The following is an 18,278-nucleotide window of genomic DNA, read 5'->3' as shown; positions in this document are numbered from 1 at the left end:
TCCCTCCGATTACCCATCGCTAGGGCACCGGCTCGTTTAACTTGATTGTATTTTATTTCTAAAATTTTTACTAAATTTTTCTTGTTAATATTTGAGTTAATTATGGTTCCTGACTTTAGTTTGAATATTTTTTCGGACATTCTAGCTGTCCGGACTGACACCGGTCACCGGAACAGTAGGATGTACGGAGTGGTTATCGGGAGGGTGTTACAATAATAGTAGAATAACTGAGATAATATTGAAAATCTTAGTAAATGTAAAAAATAATAAAAGAGGAAAATTGAGAAAGTATTGGGAATTAAAGAGTGTAGAAAATAATTGTCTAGAGACTTTGAGAGAAATTGAGAGAGTATTAGGAATTATAGAGAGTATAAAGAATAATTGTGTGAAGAATTTGATATTTATATAAATGAATTAGGAGGGGTGTGGTATTTATAGAGTTTTTTTTTTTTTTAAACTGCCTGTCGGTCTGGTTTAAAATCATCAGTTCAATCTATTTTAGAGACGTTGGTTCACAATTTCTGAAAAATATGAACTTAAACCAAACTAGAAGAGGGTGGTTTCAGTCCTGTTCGAAGCCGATTTCAATTTGAAATCGGACCGTGGCCACCCCTAAGATAAATAAAGCATTTCTAAAAGTTTTTAATTTGGCTAAATGTATTATTTGACCTTTGATCTTTACTTGAAAAGTCACTTGATACAATTACTTTTAGTTGCATTCTATTTAACACCAGAACTTTATAAATAACCTGTGATTGGTGAACTCATGGACGTGACTTACACATATTTTGATGTGGACATTGATGCTAACTTATATTAATTTTATTAGACAAATTATGGTACTGGATAATTAAAAAAAACAAAAAAAAAAAAGAAAGGATGAACCCGAATGCATTAATATCTAGGTTCATCCTCTTTGGCTCTCAAGAACAACAAACCCCACCCCCACAACCCCCCCCCCCCCCCCCTCCCCCTCTTTTAACACCCTGATTCTCTTTCTTCTTCCCCTTCTTTCTCTTCCTTTGACAACATCATTAATGCCAACCACCCTAGCAAACGACTCCCTTCCCTTTGACATCGACAATGGTAGAGGAACACTCAGACTATATCAATGACAATGCTAAGTACATTTTTCCCTCTTGATAATGCGCAATAGGATAGGATTTTTAGGCAGTTATATTAGCTTTCTTTGGTAACCAACGCGAGCAAGGCAAGCATTGATAAACTCTCCTCGAACCTAGCTTTGCTTTTTGACCAATGTTACTCGATTTGGTGGAGTTTTTCAATGAGGAGAGCATAAAGAATTAGAGTAAGAGAGAGAATCATCTTGAATCGCCTAATTGAGCGTGCATTCACTTGGTTTGCAAATTAGGATTTCAATGGTTTAATAATTACACTTTATAAAGTTTAACTTATAAAATTATCATTGATAATAATATTGTTTTACAAAATAAATATAATTTTGGAAATTACTAGAATTATAAAAATAAAATATATTATATGTATGAAAAATAGATAGATAATTATAAAGAAGAGAGATGCATACAAATATAAAATATCACATAGATAAATAAAGCATTTCTTAAAGTTTTTATTTAATACATATATTTTAAATTTTAATTCTATTATTCAAACTAACAAAGTAAATTTTAAAAAAATTTAATGTGATAATAAAAGTTTAAAAACACAATGGTTAAACACTAAAAAAAATAGTACTTTGAGATTTTATTTAAAACATATATATCAAAACATGGTTCAAGTAAGCCTTTTGGCCTCTTCCAACAACGAAATCTTGGTTAGACCCAACCATGGATAGGTTTTGGTTCAGTTCTAGATTATAATTGTATGGTTGGCTTTATGATTTAAATCGGTTCTAATTCAAAACAGTTTGATATAGTTTTGGATTTGAAACTATCGATTCGAACTGATGATTTTGAGTTGGTTTTGGTTCAAATTCAGGAAATGAGGAATCATAATTAACTCCTTATATCCTAATTTCGAGCCTATTCATGAAAGAAAATTTTTAACTCGGTTCAGTTTCGAATTTAACTTGAACCGATCTCAATCCAATTCATGATTTGAATAAGCTCGCGGCATGATCTTGAATACTATTGAAAATTAAATAAAAAAGATGAGTTGAAGTGAAATTTCATATGTAGTTTCATTATCACCGCATGCCTGAAAAACTCTCAAGTACATTTAGGTATAATCTCTCCAAGATAATCCCAAACTATGCCCTCACCACATTATAGTCTATTTGCTCACTTCCTGGGGCAGAGTCCCAACTAATACTTGATTTTCTTCCATGTTTCAAACACGTCTCCGCCGCACCAATTCAATTCTAGCAAATGCTCTTTTTAATTTTAAATCACACCCATTGAAGCCTGCTTCCCCTTCCCCTGCCCAAAACAAAATAAACTAAAAAGCCCCATCATTTCTAGTTTCTCTCTGGCTATTCCTCCTTCCTTCTCTTCCTCCAATTCTTTCTTCCCTTTGATCCTCTCTTCCCTTTACCAAATTCAAAACGCTAAAGTTTCTCTCTCTCTCTCTCTCTCTGGTCTTGTTACTGCCAAAATCTCCTTAGACTATATATACTATAGGGACTTCAGTTCTTTTGCCTGATCATGCCTTTGTTTTGTACAAATCAAAAGCTGCAAAAGGTTCTTTTTTCGTTATCAAAAGACCAGTATTTTAGGGTTTTTTCTCAAATTGCAAGACTGAACCCATTTCTTTCTTCTCAATTGTGATTCTACCTGAATAATCTGAAGTCTTTTTTGGTTGCCAAACAGTCAGTTTTTCTTGCACAATGTCTGATGATATGTTGATTCATTTTTCCTCCAACTCTTCCAATCAATCAGACCAGTCCCTGCCTACCAAGATTGCCAAACTCGAAGCTCGCATGGTGGGTAAGGCCTCTTCTGTAGCCTCTACCCCCGCCCAACCTCAGCAACTGCAGCAGCAACCCACTTGGTCCTCTGTCTCTTCCGCAGTGAAATTTGGGCCCGCCGAGGACTTGAGTGAGCAGATGAGTTCCAGTGATTCTGATGATTATGTAAGCTCTTGTTTACCGCTATATGTATATATGCATGTACCTGTGTAATGTGTGCATTGTGTCTTGCATTCATTTAAGGATACTTGGAAGATTTTGAAGTGGGACCATAATGATCTTGGAACTATTAGATTCAGATACTAGAATTTCTTAGTTCACTATTGAAATTCTGTATTGTGTAGTAAATTGTGAATGTATCGGATTATGATCATAGCTTGTAAATAAGTTTGTGCGACTTATAGTCTTCTTCTATCAGACTACATTTGCTAGGATCATTTTCCTTGTGTGCTCACAAACACACACATAGGATATGGTGATTTGCCGCTTAATCCTGACTCCATCTCAAATCCTTAAATTGCTTTGTCATCAAATTATGTTTAAAAATTGAAATGGTTTACTTGGTTTCCTTTTGTTTGGACCTTATAACAAACCCCTATGGATAAGCAATAAGCTGAATTTCCAAGAGTTATTATTATTATTATTATTATTATTATTATTATTATTATTATTATTATTATTATTATTATTATTATTATTATTTATTTATTTATAATTATGAATCTTACATTGAATATTCTTGGATGATTATAATGTTTAATATGTCCAATAAGGAAAATTGGTGCAAACAATTTGAGAGATTGAATAGTAATGTCGGATAAATAAAGTTGTCTCCTGTAAGAGGAACTTTGATGAAGCTAATGGAGTCTTTAACTTATGAGTGTTGGCATGGATGTACCTGAATATGGCAATTTGAACGGTAACACTTTTGTGCATTTGTTCATTTGTGGGAATTTTGTTGATCAGGTGGTTTCTATAATCGTAGGGAATGGTGCATATGCAATTTATTTCGTTGGTAACACTTGTATAGAAATGGCCCACTTGCAACTTTTACACGTCTATTTGTGCATGTTTGTGTGGTTGAGATATATATTTTGCATTTTAGGAAGTTGATCAAGACATTTTATAAAGTAAATGTTTCTATTTCTTGTTATGTTGCAATAGGTAATCATTCTTGGCCTGCTTTTTTGGAAGGCATACGGTTTAGGTACAAATTTCCCATGGGAGATACACTGACCTTTTTTTTTCCTCCATTTTCCAGAATGGAGGGGAGTTTCTTATACAAGCGAATACTCAGAAGCGCCAAAGAATACAAGAAGATAACAATTCATCTGCTTTTGAACATCTTGAGGTGCATTGATGATTTGCTTTTTCTTTTTTTTTTTGGGTTTGGAAATCTAAAGTTTCTGATTTTTTTGTTGAATTTTTTTAAGCATATATTTTACATAATCTAAATTATCCCACCTCCTCAATTTTGCTATGTATGGCTTTATTGTGGTGACTTTCAGTTAATTGTAAGATTGATTTGTAAACTAAATTTTATTATTCTTACATTGATTTCGTTACACTTAATGGCTTCAGCTTATGCTTTTGAGCTTCTCCTATGTTTTCTTTACCTTAAGTTCTCCTTTCAACTTATTTTGGAAACAAATTTGCAGAACAATGTTTAATTTATTTTCTTTTAAAAAGATGACCCAGGAAGTGGCTGATGGAAGGCAAAAGATCGTAGAAACCGTGGAGACAAAGACCAGTGTTGATACAAATAGGAGAAAACAAGGGCGTGGTAGAGGGCATTCTGTTTCAGGTAGAGGTCGTGGTTCCAGGGGCAATGATCAGATGAGATCACAAATTTCTTCTTCAATGGCATTATCTCCAAATGATCAGCTTGAGAATTCATACCTCAAGGTATATTGTTCCTGGCATATAAGTCTGCTAATTCATTGTCATCTTTTTATTGCAATTGCAGTTTCCACCATAATTTCACATGTGCTTTTAGTTTATAGCATTATTATTATGATCAAATAATAAATAGTATTATGCTAAAAGAAGGGGGTAATGTCATTTTTAGAACCAAGTCTATTAATTTTGTATAGGATTAAACTATGTACCTCCAATAAGTGCTACCATAAGAAGGAGAAATGTGTTGCTTGATTCTATGGATGGCGTTGATTCTGTGGGTTGTTTCATTTTCCAATGACCAAGCTGTTCAGGGTCTCGTACTCTTTGGTTAATTGATCAAGCCAATGTTCCATATACTGTATGTCATAATTTGTTTTCATATTTCTATGAATAGAGTGGTCCCTTAAAAATATATTGCTAGGAAAAAGTTAGAGAATGTTGAGGTTTGTAGCTGGTCCAGTGTTTCTGCTGTGCCATATGCCATATTCTATTTTCAATAGAAAATAAGGGGATTTACCACAAATTTGCAAAATCTCTGGGTGAGTTAGCCTTAAATTGTATCAAAAAATCATATGCCAACAGTGGTCATTATAAATACGGCATAGTTTCAAGCCTTCAGAGATCCCATAAAAAAGTGACTGCAGTGTTTCTTCTTGTAATTTCTAGCCCTAAGAAATAGGCACCAGTTAATGAGGGAACCGCGTAGAGAAGACTGAATCTTTTGCCATGCAATATCATCTCTATTTAATGTCTGGTGGGTGATGCCATTCTGTTGTGGTTTCATGTAGTAGTATGGTGGCTGGGGGCTGGTTTCTGGTGAGCAAAGGATTGTTTAATAAGCAGAAGGCTTAAGGTTGTTTGGGAAAATGATCTGTAGTTTTAAATTCTTAAAGTGATGTTTCTGAATAACAGATGTGATTCTGATTGACTTGTTGTTTTGTAATGGATTCCTATGTTGCATCAAATGCATGGATGTGGAGCTGTCTTCTTCCAATTCTATTCCCTTATAAGATCCATAAAATCTAATATGCTTCCCAACCTTTTTATGATTTATTCAGTAAATATTATGGTCATCATCACATTTTGATGATTGCTTTTATTTGCAAACTGAAAATTATGAAATAAATATACAACATAGTCATACAATCATGGAAGCTTAATAGGCATATTTTTGTTCTGGCTGACTAGGAGCCTATTGTTTAGTCTTGCTGTGGTTAAGCTGTGTTTGGTGGAGCTGTTCTTTCCGGAGATAATTATTATTCTTGGTGCAATTGTTTTTGCTATCGACCGTTGTGTATTAAAATTAATAGCCTAGGTTCATATACAGTGTATGTGAAGGCCTCTAAAAGATTGCTGCAAATAACCTTTCTTCTCATGTCTTCTTTGCACTCTGCATCCAAATGGTGAACTTTTTATATGAAATTTTTTTAAAATGACTATATTATATATTATTTTGCAGGATAATAAGCATAAAGACAACTTACACAATGATGGTTGCACTCTAGTAGAGGTATCAGTTTGGTTGTTTTGTTATATAAGTTATTTTGTTTGTATTTCTTTCTATCTTTTTGCTTTTCAAAGATAAAAGAAGAGTTCCATTTCAATTGTTAAATATTTTAGATTTTCCCTGGGATTCTTGATTTCCTCAAGGTGTAACATGCTTTGACATTCTAGAGCTCTCATCCTGTCTCCTGTTGACTTTAATTAGGAGGACATTACTTCCCTACGTGCGAAAGTTGCAGCACTAGAGGAGGAGCTTCGTAAATCTCGACAAGAGGCCTCTGATAATCAAAATCTCTGTCAGCAATTAGAAAAGGTATACTTTTTCAATCCTTTATGGCCTTTGGTTATCCTATATCCACATCGTATTAAAAGAATTCTTTTTTATTTGTGCAGGAATTGAAGGAACTAAAAGATTATGAGCAACAAATGAAGCCCAAGGTATGCTTTCTGAAGGACAAGGGCTGTGTTGTGGCATCAAATTAGCTCAGACATTTTCTTCTTCTTCTTCTTCTGACATTCTGCCATTAAATTAGCTCAGACATGTTATTATTATTATTATTATTATTATTATTATTATTATTATTATTATTATTATTATTATTATTACTTCGAAGAATTTGTTGGTTCCTATTATTATTATTATTATTATTATTATTTGTTTATTTAATGTATTGAAGAACTTTGTTGGTCAACTTTGGTCAACTCTTCTGTCCAGTGTCTACAGAAATCTTCTTGTAACATTTTATTATTTAGTGTGAAGAAAGCTGTGAAATTCACGTGCAATTTTCCATTAGGAAAATATTGGCTATCAAGTAGGATTATTGAAGAACTTTGTTGGTTTCTTTTTGTCCACAGGAATCGTGTTGTAACATTTTATTATTTAGTGTGAAGAAAGCTGTTTAAATTCACGTGCAATTTTCCTTAAGGAAAATATTGGCTATCAAGTAGGATTTTGATTGTTTGAATATGGTGTTAACTCTGTTTATAGTTTGTGTTCATTTCCAACTTTCATTTGTGTCTTGATGCAGAGAACAAAAATGATATCTGATCTGCTGATATCTGTCTCAAAAGCAGAAAGACAAGAAGCTAGGATGAAGGTCCGACAGGATTCTTTAAGACTTGGCAACGTGGGTGTGATCAGGTATGCTCTCTTGGTGCGTTCTTTGATTGTTGTAAGAGGGAAAACAAATGAAAGAAAAATTTCAAATGTGAAAAATGAAATTGAGAGGAATGCAGTGAACTCGAAGAAACTTGGAGTATGATTTTTTGATGTGTGTGAATACTTTGTCTCTTAGATTTAAGTTATATGTTTATCTCTTACAAGGCGTTTGGTACAAGGTTAGCAGGGGTTAATTATTATGCTTCTAACTTTTAAACCCTTATTAATGTTGTTTAGATCTTAATAAGAGGATAGGATAATTTTTAACCTCCATATTTTTGTTAAGCTATATTTTGCACATTTATCAATATTATTTTTTTTCATCAAGGTGCTCATATATATATATAAGTTGGCAAGCTAATCATAGAATGTAATAATATTATGATTGATAATAAAAATGGAGTTAATAAAATTTTTAAAAAGTTATTTATAAATAAAAAAATAATTTTAATATTTTTTATTAAAATATAATAATGAATATTTATTTACTTTCATTTGAATTTTCCTGTTAACCTCCTACCAAACACCATTAATTGTTACACCAGTAATCATTTTTTACCCCTTTAATTGTTACTCCTTTAAAACTGATAGTAATAAGTTAATAACACTTAACCTTCGTTTTTTTTAACCTTGTATCAAACGCTTCCTTAGGCTTTTCAGAGTGTATTGCACCAAACTCGGTACTAGAAGTGATAAAGTTAGCATTCAAGGCTAATCACTCTCTTCCTTGAAACTAAAATGGGTAAAGTGACCAAAACAGAATTATCTGGTTATTTTTGTGCCAACCAAAGCAATCACTCTGCATTAGTGTTTGGAAAAGCTCTCTCTATCTCTCTCTCTCTTTCACACGCGCACACATTTCTTGCAGCCATCACTGTTGTAGATGGCTTTATTCCCTGCAACCTTGACTTTGTCAATTTGTAGGTTTCTAGATTATGTGTTCATTAAGCTTTTCTTTTGTTTGTTGATTAAATGGCTAGTCATGTTTTCATGTCCATTGCAGAGCTGGAACTGTCATATCTGAGACCTGGGAGGACGGGCAAGTGCTAAAAGATCTAAATACTCATCTTGTATGTTATAGTCAGATCTTTTTCTCTTTCTCTACAAATCAGTTAATTGTCTTTTTTAACCTCCATTTTTCTCCTCATTTTATTTCTTTTTGATCTTTGATTTTTCTTTATTTGCATATGTATGAACCTGCTGAAATTGTTTTTTTACCTGTAATTTATTTGTGGAACATTCTAAATACGTGAAACATAACCAGGGTGTCACAAAAAAAAACAAAGAAGACTGATGACAGATATGGTTAAATTCTTGTGTGTCTAATAGTGATCTTCAAGGATATTGCCCTCACTATCCACCTTCTGGGCTTAGGCGTTGGTAGACTTGCTTCTTGTCAATTTTATTCCAGATAAAATTCTGTCCATATCAAATTTTCTTATGTGCCTATCATATGCTTCCACAAATTATTTGCCACTCAGGCACTCACATATGATTTTTTTGGTACCACATTTTGTTCAATTTCCTATTTAACTTGTATTGTTATTTACCATTTCATCTGCCTGTAAGAAGTTTATAGGAAGTTTATAGTTTTTTCATGTATGCTTGTACCAAGAACTAAACCCTTATAACTTACTATTTTTGAGGTTTTGAATACCAAATCCTTAAAAGGTCTGCTTAAATACTGGAAAATGTCAGGTTTCTGTGATAACTTGTGTCAATGTGGCTTCACTGCTTTCTCATAATTGATCATGCATTTTAGCTGAAAATTTGCAGGAGTTCCCGTCTTTGTAGTTTGCAAACTTGCATTCTTCTGTGGTTGTACAAATTTTCATTCTTTTTTTTTTTTTTAAATATTCTTCTGTTTCATACTTTCATTTGAAATGAATCAAATTTAAAAAAATATGTTGACAAGCTCTCTCTTGATATGATTGCTGATATAGGATGGCTAGGAAGAGCTTTATAAACTGAGATCAAATTTGAATTTTGTTTTTATACTATAGCTTGAGTTTGAAGCCATAGAGACAATAAAATATTCTAAGTGTGATCCTACCTACAATTTTTTAGGCATGACGCCCTAGATTACCATTGGCATGAATCCTAGAATTAGAATTACAGCACAAAACTCATGAATGTTCACTGGAAAACTTAAAAATAAAGAATTGCAAACTTAGATATTCCGAAGCTCATCCTGTGAGTAACTAAGTACTTTAACTCCTAATCCTTATTGGATTTGAATTTTGGACTGTTATTAAGTTTGCATGATTCCAATAAAACTCGAAACATAAATAAACTAAATTTAGGGCCCATAAAACCATAATCAATCCCTAGCAAAACTGACAAAATTACTGAAATATCCCTGCTTAGTAAAAACACTTCTGCTGCTGTTGTACGGTGAACATTAACTTGCTAACAAGGGATGAATCCAGGATTAGAATTTTAAGGGGGCTGAAAATTTATAAGTTATAATATGATCAAAATTATATTTTAATTACACCATATATACATGTAATTAGACAACACACATATAACACAAAAATATGTTTCATATAATGTTATTTTAAACACGAAAGTTGAGAAAGTACATTATGTAAATTTGTTCAGGTTCTGCATGATGCTCTTCCATGTCATAAAAATTCATCTCTAATTATATTTATGCCAAATTTTTCTCTCAATATAAATAATCAAGCAATTTGTCCCCCAAAAAAAAGTCATCCTCCATCTTATTTATAAGCTTAATTTTAAATAGTCTGAAATTGGAAATATTAAAGTTACTTCTTGCTTTATGTTACCAAAGGTCAAAGTCAAATTACATGGTGTCAGATGTAGCAAGTAGTATTAAGTTACTTGTATGGCTTGGGAACAAAACTTAAAGATTTTGGGCTTGAGGGAGTTTGAGTCATTTTGAGAAAAGATAAATTGCTCCCTATATTTTTAATCGGATAACACTTAATATTTTAATAATTTATTTTTGACTTTTGGGGGGCCTTCCTTAATCTGTCCCTGTTGACAAACTTAGTAATATAAATCCAAATGGAGTTCCTTTATTGTCTGTATCAATCGCATTTTCGTTTTGTGATCTAATTTTGTTTAGAGACACTTATTGGAAACAAAGGAGGCAGTTGAGCGGCAGAGGAAGTCATTGAAGAAACGACAATCTGGTAAAAAATCTATCTTGTGGTATTTGGCTATGCATATGTTCTACTCTTTCAGTATTATTTGTGACTGTTTGGAACTTAGGATTAAGACTGTGCTGTTAACTGTTTGGAACTTAGGATTAAGGATATACCCATATAGTATCTTCTGGTCTTTAGTTGGTGAAGAATTAAAACTATGATTAATATATTAGCATCTGGCTAAGATATTTACGGAAAGATTTTCCTGCCAACTAATTTTTCATCAGCCCTCTGTCTGCATTGCCTATGCTGATCTATACAAAGTAATGTGTTGCCAAAAATTTTTTCTAGTTCTCCCTAACTATTGTGGGAGTTTGGTTTGACTTCTTAAGTGTTCCTATCATCATACAAATTCAGGCAGTTGTCCACTGTATGGACCATAGACTTTTGGTCCTTTTGAACCTTTAGAAATTAGAATGTGAACTTAATGATCATTCCTGTAGCTTTTAGTGGTATTTCTTATTTCTGTTGCATTCATCATCTACATTTGGTTTTGGTGGTTTTAATAAGATTCTGAATACTCATGCAATTTTTCCCCTTATTTTTCTTGTGCATTCAGCTTTTGTTAACTTGTTGACAGTCTCTTCCATGGAGAATTTTAAGTACACACCTCTATTTCACATATGTGGAAGCCCTTTTGGTTTTTTGCTTGATATAATTTTTCCTTTTAAGAAAGTCAAAGTAAAAAAAAAATAGAATCTCAAGTTGGATTTGCTATTCAGACAAGGGAGATGGAACAGATGCAGAGTTAGGAGCACAAGAAGATGATTTTCTCATCCAGGATGAGATTTTTAAATCTCGTCTGGCAAGCATTAAGCGTGTAAGTTCACTTACTAATTGCCATACTTAGATTGACATTCTGTTATATTTGTGATGCATTTGTTCTAGTGATGATTGAAAAGGTGACAATCCCTGTGCATGTGCACTTTCATTATTGAGCTGTTGATTTTCTTTAGGAGGAAGAAATTATTTTGCGTGAGAGAGATCGTTATGAACTTGAAAAAGGACGTCTCATACGTGAAATGAAACGAATACGAGATGAGGATGGTTCCCATTTTAATAATTTTCAGATTTTGAATCACCGATATGCCCTCCTAAACCTCCTTGGCAAAGGAGGATTTAGTGAGGTTTACAAGGTCAGAACTTCGCAAGTCGTACACCTTTTGATAATTCAAATATTAACAACACTCTTTTATCCAAGGCTTCTTATTGCAATAGCAGTACTCTAGATCATTCTTATGCCAATATTGGCAATTGTAAAGACATATCTTTTTGCAGTGATTTGAAGTAAGATATTTCCAGCAGGCTTATGATTTGGTAGAGCATAGATATGTTGCATGTAAGCTTCATGGTCTAAATGCTCAATGGAGCGAGGATAAGAAGCAAAGTTACATAAGGCATGCAATACGGGAGTACAATATTCACAAGACGTTGGTGCATAATCACATTGTTCGGCTTTGGGACATTTTTGAGATTGACCAGAATACATTCTGCACTGTCTTAGAGTATTGTAGCGGTATGATAATCTCTTGAACAGAATATTGATCAGTCAATACATATATTTAAGCATATCAGTGAAGTCCTTGTAAATGTTCTATGGTGAAGTACAAATGAATATATTGAATATATCCCCAAACTTACCATTGAATTTTTTTTTTCTTTTTTTCCTTTTCCTTCAGGAAAAGATCTTGATGCTGTGCTTAAAGCAACGCCTATATTGCCTGAGAGAGAAGCTCGGATCATTATTGTGCAGATATTTCAAGGCCTTGTATACTTGAATAAAAGAGCACAGAAGATTATCCATTATGATCTGAAGCCCGGGAATGTTCTATTTGATGAGTTTGGTGTTGCTAAAGTTACAGATTTCGGTCTGAGCAAGATTGTGGAGGATGACGTTGGATCCCAGGGAATGGAACTTACATCCCAGGGAGCTGGAACATATTGGTGAGTAATGCTGCAACTCACTTGTGATTCACCTGCATGTAACAGTTTTATGCTCATTTTGAAAGAATGAGCATAATGAGACTTATTTAGTGGCCTTTTTTTTTTCTACAGTTATCTAATAGAACTTTGTTGTTTCCTTGATTTAAAAAATTACTTGTTAATAATCTGATGTGCCAATTGGGTATCAAATTTTGTAAGATAGCAGATAACATTATTTTAGTTCAATGTCAGTTTGCTTTGCACAAGGTCCTCAATCACAATATTGCATTGATATCAGATCGCCGCTGCACTCCTGGAAATGGATTCATTTCAATTTATCAGAATATCAAATTTTAAGTGCTATAGAAGACAATTGGATTCTCTCTCTCTCTCTCTCTCTCTCTCTCTCTCTTTTTAATTCTTTAGGTGTCCAGTCACCCCTTTGCCATGTATGAAGTATACATGACTGATTTTGATGTGTGATGAGAATTTGAATGCATAGAATGGACTTGCATTGTAATTGACCACATATTAATGCCAACCCTTATAGAGATGCCTTTAAAATGGATGAATAAAATTACATGCATGAAACATGATGGAAGGGATTATTTTTTATGTGATTGTTGTTAACATTTTGCTCAATTTCCTCTCCCCCCAACCTCAACCCCCCCAACCTCACCCCCTCCTCCCCGCTTTACATTTTTACTGCTTCTCTTTCTTCTGCCTCATGAAGCATTTTTTGTTTACCTACAAGGCAGCAGCATGCTAATTTTTCCCCTTCTGTAATTTAGGTACTTGCCACCAGAATGCTTTGAGCTCAGCAAGACTCCTTTAATATCATCAAAGGTCAGCATGGGAACTCTTGCTATTCTTAAATGTCGTGTGGTGGCGTGGGTGGGTAGTGGAATACTTTTGCAGAAATGAGGAATTTCCTGAGTTTTATGGCCTAATGCCTCTCTGAATTGTTAGTCTTACATCAATTCTCTTAGTTTTCTGCCACAACCTAAACAGTCGGATCTTGTCATCTTGAGGAAGCACTATCATTTTGTGAAACTTGCATAAATAATTTAGAAACTTGTTCTTTCCTTTTTTTGTTCATTGCTGTGCTCTTCTCTGGGAGTCAGGTTGATGTCTGGTCAGCTGGGGTTCTATTTTACCAAATGCTCTTTGGCAGACGTCCTTTTGGGCATGACCAGACTCAAGAACGAATATTACGTGAAGACACAATTATCAAGGCTCGCAGGGTTGAGTTCCCTTCAAAGCCTTCTGTCTCTAATGAGGCAAAGGTAAGTTAGACCTCTTGTTTTGGTAGATATCACTACTTGTTTTATCTTATTTTAGTGTATATACCGTGCAGTTTCCTTCTGAGTGCCTTGGCACATAAATTATCCTTTTATGAGAGCATACTCAACTCAACTCAACTAAGCCTTTATCCCAAGAATTTTCGGTCGGCTATATGGATTCTTTTTCTCCATTCTAAACGATTTTAGGTTAAATCCTCAGAAATGTGTAATACTTCTAGGTCATGTTGTACTACTCTCCTCCAAGTCAATTTAAGTCTACCCCTTCTTTTCTTTCTATTCTCTAACCTAATGTGTTCTACTTGTCTAACTGAAGCCTTTGTATGTCTACGCTTTATATGACCAAACTACCATAAATCTCCCTTCTCTCAACTTATCCTCAATTGGCACCACTCCTACCTTTTCTCTAATACTCTCATTATGGATTTTATCTAGTCTAGTATGACCACTCATCCACCTTAACATTCTCATCTCCGCAACTCTTATCTTAGACACATACGACTCCTTCAATGCCCAACACTCACTACCATATAACATGGTCGGTCGTATTGCTGTACGGTAAAATTTTATTTTCAACTTATTAAGAATCTTGCGATCACATAAAACTCCTGTGACACTTCTCTACTTCAACCATCCGGCTTTAATCCTATGACTAACATCCTCTTCACATCCCTCATCTACTTGAAAGATTGAGCCGAGATATTTAAAGTGATTACTTTGGGGCAGTACCACTTTATCCAAACTAACTCCTTCCTTATCACCAGTTCGGCTTTCACTGAACTTGCAATACATGTATTCTGTCTTCGTTCCACTTAACTTAAAACCCTTTGACTCTAGAATACTTCTCCAAAGCTCTAGTTTTCTATTGGCTCCTTCTCGCATCTCATCTATTAGAATTATATCATCTGCAAACATCATACACCAAAGGATACTCTATTATATATGTTTCGTCAATTCATCTAAAACTAATGTAAAAAGGTAAGAACTTACAGCTGAACCTTGGTGTAATCCAATTGAGATAGGAAAATCCCGTGTCCCCTCCCACTGTACGCACAATAGTAGTTGCTCCTTCATACATATCTTTTAACACTTGTATGTACCTAATAGATACCCTCTTTTGTTCTAACACTCTCCATAAGAAATCTCTTGGAACACTATCATAAGCTTTTTCCAAATCGATAAAAACCTTGTGTAGATCTTTTTACACATCTCTATATTTCTCCATCAAGCATCTAATGAGAAAGATCGCTTCCATAGTTGAACGATCGGGCATGAAACCAAATTGATTGGGAGAGATAGAAGTGTGATGACGTAGTCGATATTTCATAACTCTCCCCCACAACTTCATAGTATTGCTCCTGAGTTTAATTCTCCTATAGTTTGAGTAACTCTGTATGTCTCTTATTTTTAAAAATAGGTATTAAAATACTCCTCCATTCATCAGGCATTTTCTTTGAGTTTAGAATCTTATTAAACAATTTAGTTAACCATGCTATTTCCATATCTCCCAAACACCTCCACACTTCAATTGGTATTCTATCGGGTTCACAGGCGTTACCCACTTTCATTCTCTTAAGTGCTTTCTTTACTTTTAAAGATTTAATCCTTAGAAAAGATACTGTTAGCTGATTTAAGCTTTCTCATCTTTTGTTCTGTGGTACAAGATTTTCAGGACTAACTAAGCTCAATGATAATATTTTGGCTGCAGAACTTATACCAAACAATTAGCTATTTTGCATATAAATTCATATAAAATTGTAAAATTAGCTATTTTGACCTTTCTATAATATGGAACATGAAAGAAATTTGATCAATCAGCTCCATGCATTTTGGTGAATATTTTATATATGGTTTATTTATTGTTCTATTCTTCAATTATTCTCTGCTTGTTTTCACTCCATAGGATTCATGTAAGAATTTAATGAAAAATTTATGAAGATTTTGAAGTTTCTTGTTCCGATAATAATTTTTGAAGTTTCTGACAGGATTTTATTCGCCGATGTCTAACATATAACCAAACTGAGAGACCAGATGTTCTAACTATCGCTCAAGATCAGTATCTTACATACTCAAAGAAGTAGTGTACAAAGGCTCGGATAAGAAGGGTTGCATGGGCCAGGAAAGCTGACAATTTCTACCGATCAATACTTGAAAGGGGAAAAAAAACGTTGTTCAGCAATACCAACTTGGAATTTTGTATATGCTATAAAGGTTTTGTAAAAACTTTTCCCCTGGCTTTTGAGGGCAAGATTTTAGTTCCCCTCCCCTCCCCTCCTTTTGGGCTAAAGTTCATTTTGGCATCTTGATTCGTTTGTTATAACAGATGCTTATTATATTTTTGAGAGAGGAAAAAAGAAAATGACCTGTACAGAAAAGTTTATTTAATTTAAGGAAATGGAGAAGGGATGTTTAATGCATTGTAGCATTTGATTAAAACTTTAGAGACACCACTAGTTAGTTCTTGAGTTTTACTATTATTAATATTTAGGCTCCTTGTATTTGAAAAATATGTTGTTTAATCCCTCAGTGTTGCTTTTGTCATACATTTAGGTCTTTCTATCCTTTTTATCTATTTGGGCTGTTAGTATTTAAGATCAATTACTGTTTAATCCTTGGATATTATAATTTTATGCAATTTTATCTCAGTTTTACAATTATTTATTTTCGTTTCCTCCATTTTTCTGTCTCTTCCCCGTATTTCTGTGTGTGTGTGTGTGTGTGTGTGTGTGTGTGTGATGGGATAGAAAGGAAGAGGACTAATAGAGAGGAAGAGACATTGGAGAGAGATACAAAGATGGAGAAAACTGTAAATAATTGCAAAATTAAGGGATAAAACTGTAAATATTTGAGATATTTAGGGATTAAGTAGTAATTAATCTAAAATACTAATAATCAAAATAAACGTAAGAACTTGAGTGTGTAGTCTATTTTGCAAAATATATTAATTAAGAATCACTAATGGACCTAATTTTAAATTTAATAATTCATCAGAACTTAAAAATGACGAGGGACCTATACTTTCCACTTGGATTGATTGTTTGGTTCGTCGGTTCTTTGAGTAGCTATAGCTACTCAGCGTGCAAGGAATGTTAAAGAACATGGCACCAATGTTACCAAAAGTTAGAACAAGGCACCACTTTGAGTCCCTATAAATGCCCAAAAAGAAGTAAAAATTTATCTATACGCGCCACGTCCTCTGAACCATACAAATTTTATCCCATTTAACAAACACCAACCTCACTTCTCATGGCATTTTCTGTGTCGTCCATCTTCACATTTCCAGGCCAGAAACTCCATCACTCAGTCTTGCAATTCACCAACTCTAATTCTGGGAATCCAAGCTTCAATTGGAACCTCAGTACTAAATGTGAATCCAAAGAATCATCATCATCAGAGACAAGTCTGCCAGCAAAAATCACAAAACTTGACATAGGATCTCCTATTGTCGTTACCGAGGCTCCCAAAATGATCAAGACTGCTGCGTCGATGCCATGCCTCAGAGTTAATTCTGGGTTAGTGAAGCCTGGTGATGTGGGAAGGTTCATATATAACCCTTCTAATAATCTTCACCTCAATCTCTTGAATATTGGTTTTGTTTTATATTTAATGCTTATTGATTTTTGAATAATTTTATGGACAGAATTGTGTCACGAAAGCCTAAGGATGTGTGGGCAGTTCGTCTCAGCATTGGAACCTATCTCATAGATGGCAAATATTTCAAGCCCTTGGAGCTTGATGAATGAATAATGATGATTGAAAACTTTTATTGCTGTTCATCGGTGGTATTGAGAGTTAAGACCTTCAATTATATTATTAATTAGATTCAAGCTTATAGGCAATAATATCTTACAACTCAAGTTATCTTTTCCTCTTTATTCATATTCTCTTAATTTTTTTGGTTATTTTCTTAGGATTTACCATGAATTTTGAACCATTTCTGATCTACATAGCTGTCTCACTTCTTCTTTTTGGTTCAAAAATTTTTTCTTAATTTTTTTGGTGAATTTAATTTTGCATTAATTAATTATAAATTAATACCAATATTATGAATTCATATCATCTCTATATTTCGTGTCTTCGCATAAGACTCAAAAAATTTAGGATTGAGTTTGGAATGGATATAAGCTTTTACAATTTGCCAACTAATAATCTTCCAGATGAAGTTGGAAAATATACAAAATAAGAATAAATTGCACCAACAGTCCCTCGATTTATGTGCTTATTTTTTTTAGTCACTCAACTTAATTTACTAACTAAATTTATTAATAAAATTATTAATTATATTTATGTTATTATTATTAATTAAAATTTAATTTGTAACAATATAGAAAAAAATAGGGATAATTAATATATATATATATATATATGAACTTGGGGATTTAATAATTCTACCTCAAACAATTTTTATTAAAAAAAAAAAAAAACCTTAA

General features: G+C 33.5%; 2 protein-coding genes across 8 annotated transcripts; both read left to right on the top strand.

Moving 5' to 3' along the window:
- The first annotated feature begins 2,228 nt into the window (after positions 1 to 2,228).
- Positions 2,229 to 16,391, top strand: LOC110663309 (serine/threonine-protein kinase TOUSLED). Of its 6 annotated transcripts, none has more exons than XM_058148550.1 (16): positions 2,230 to 3,052; positions 4,149 to 4,238; positions 4,586 to 4,792; positions 6,246 to 6,296; positions 6,495 to 6,602; positions 6,683 to 6,727; positions 7,318 to 7,430; positions 8,452 to 8,518; positions 10,543 to 10,609; positions 11,347 to 11,444; positions 11,581 to 11,760; positions 11,927 to 12,140; positions 12,304 to 12,568; positions 13,339 to 13,393; positions 13,672 to 13,833; positions 15,834 to 16,391. In XM_058148550.1, exons 1-16 carry the CDS (start codon positions 2,807 to 2,809, stop codon positions 15,927 to 15,929), a joined length of 2,064 nt encoding a protein of 687 aa, XP_058004533.1. In that variant the 5' UTR covers positions 2,230 to 2,806; the 3' UTR covers positions 15,930 to 16,391. The 6 variants fall into 6 exon arrangements, with proteins under 6 accessions (XP_058004534.1, XP_058004533.1, XP_021678259.2 ...); XM_021822567.2 differs by having other exon boundaries at positions 2,231 to 3,052; positions 11,930 to 12,140; XM_058148549.1 differs by having other exon boundaries at positions 2,231 to 3,052; positions 4,577 to 4,792.
- Positions 16,392 to 16,991: 600 nt separating this feature from the next.
- Positions 16,992 to 17,793, top strand: LOC110663310 (protein CHLORORESPIRATORY REDUCTION 42, chloroplastic). Of its 2 annotated transcripts, none has more exons than XM_058148548.1 (2): positions 16,992 to 17,360; positions 17,489 to 17,793. In XM_058148548.1, exons 1-2 carry the CDS (start codon positions 17,095 to 17,097, stop codon positions 17,589 to 17,591), a joined length of 369 nt encoding a protein of 122 aa, XP_058004531.1. In that variant the 5' UTR covers positions 16,992 to 17,094; the 3' UTR covers positions 17,592 to 17,793. The 2 variants fall into 2 exon arrangements, with proteins under 2 accessions (XP_058004531.1, XP_021678262.2); XM_021822570.2 differs by having other exon boundaries at positions 17,005 to 17,387.
- The last annotated feature ends 485 nt before the right edge of the window (positions 17,794 to 18,278 follow it).

Source organism: Hevea brasiliensis, chromosome 6, assembly GCF_030052815.1.
Source record: "Hevea brasiliensis isolate MT/VB/25A 57/8 chromosome 6, ASM3005281v1, whole genome shotgun sequence".
NCBI lineage: Eukaryota > Viridiplantae > Streptophyta > Magnoliopsida > Malpighiales > Euphorbiaceae > Hevea > Hevea brasiliensis.
This window is presented reverse-complemented; position numbering and strand designations above follow the sequence as displayed.

Coding starts and splice junctions, on each gene's coding strand:
- LOC110663309 (XM_058148549.1), top strand. CDS start 2,807: ATGTCTGATGATATGTTGATTCATTTTTCCTCCAACTCTTCCAATCAA. Junction 6,297..6,494: donor ATGGTTGCACTCTAGTAGAG/GTATCAGTTTGG, acceptor GACTTTAATTAG/GAGGACATTACTTCCCTACG. Junction 11,761..11,926: donor GATTTAGTGAGGTTTACAAG/GTCAGAACTTCG, acceptor AGATATTTCCAG/CAGGCTTATGATTTGGTAGA.
- LOC110663310 (XM_021822570.2), top strand. CDS start 17,095: ATGGCATTTTCTGTGTCGTCCATCTTCACATTTCCAGGCCAGAAACTC. Junction 17,388..17,488: donor AAGCCTGGTGATGTGGGAAG/GTTCATATATAA, acceptor TTTTATGGACAG/AATTGTGTCACGAAAGCCTA.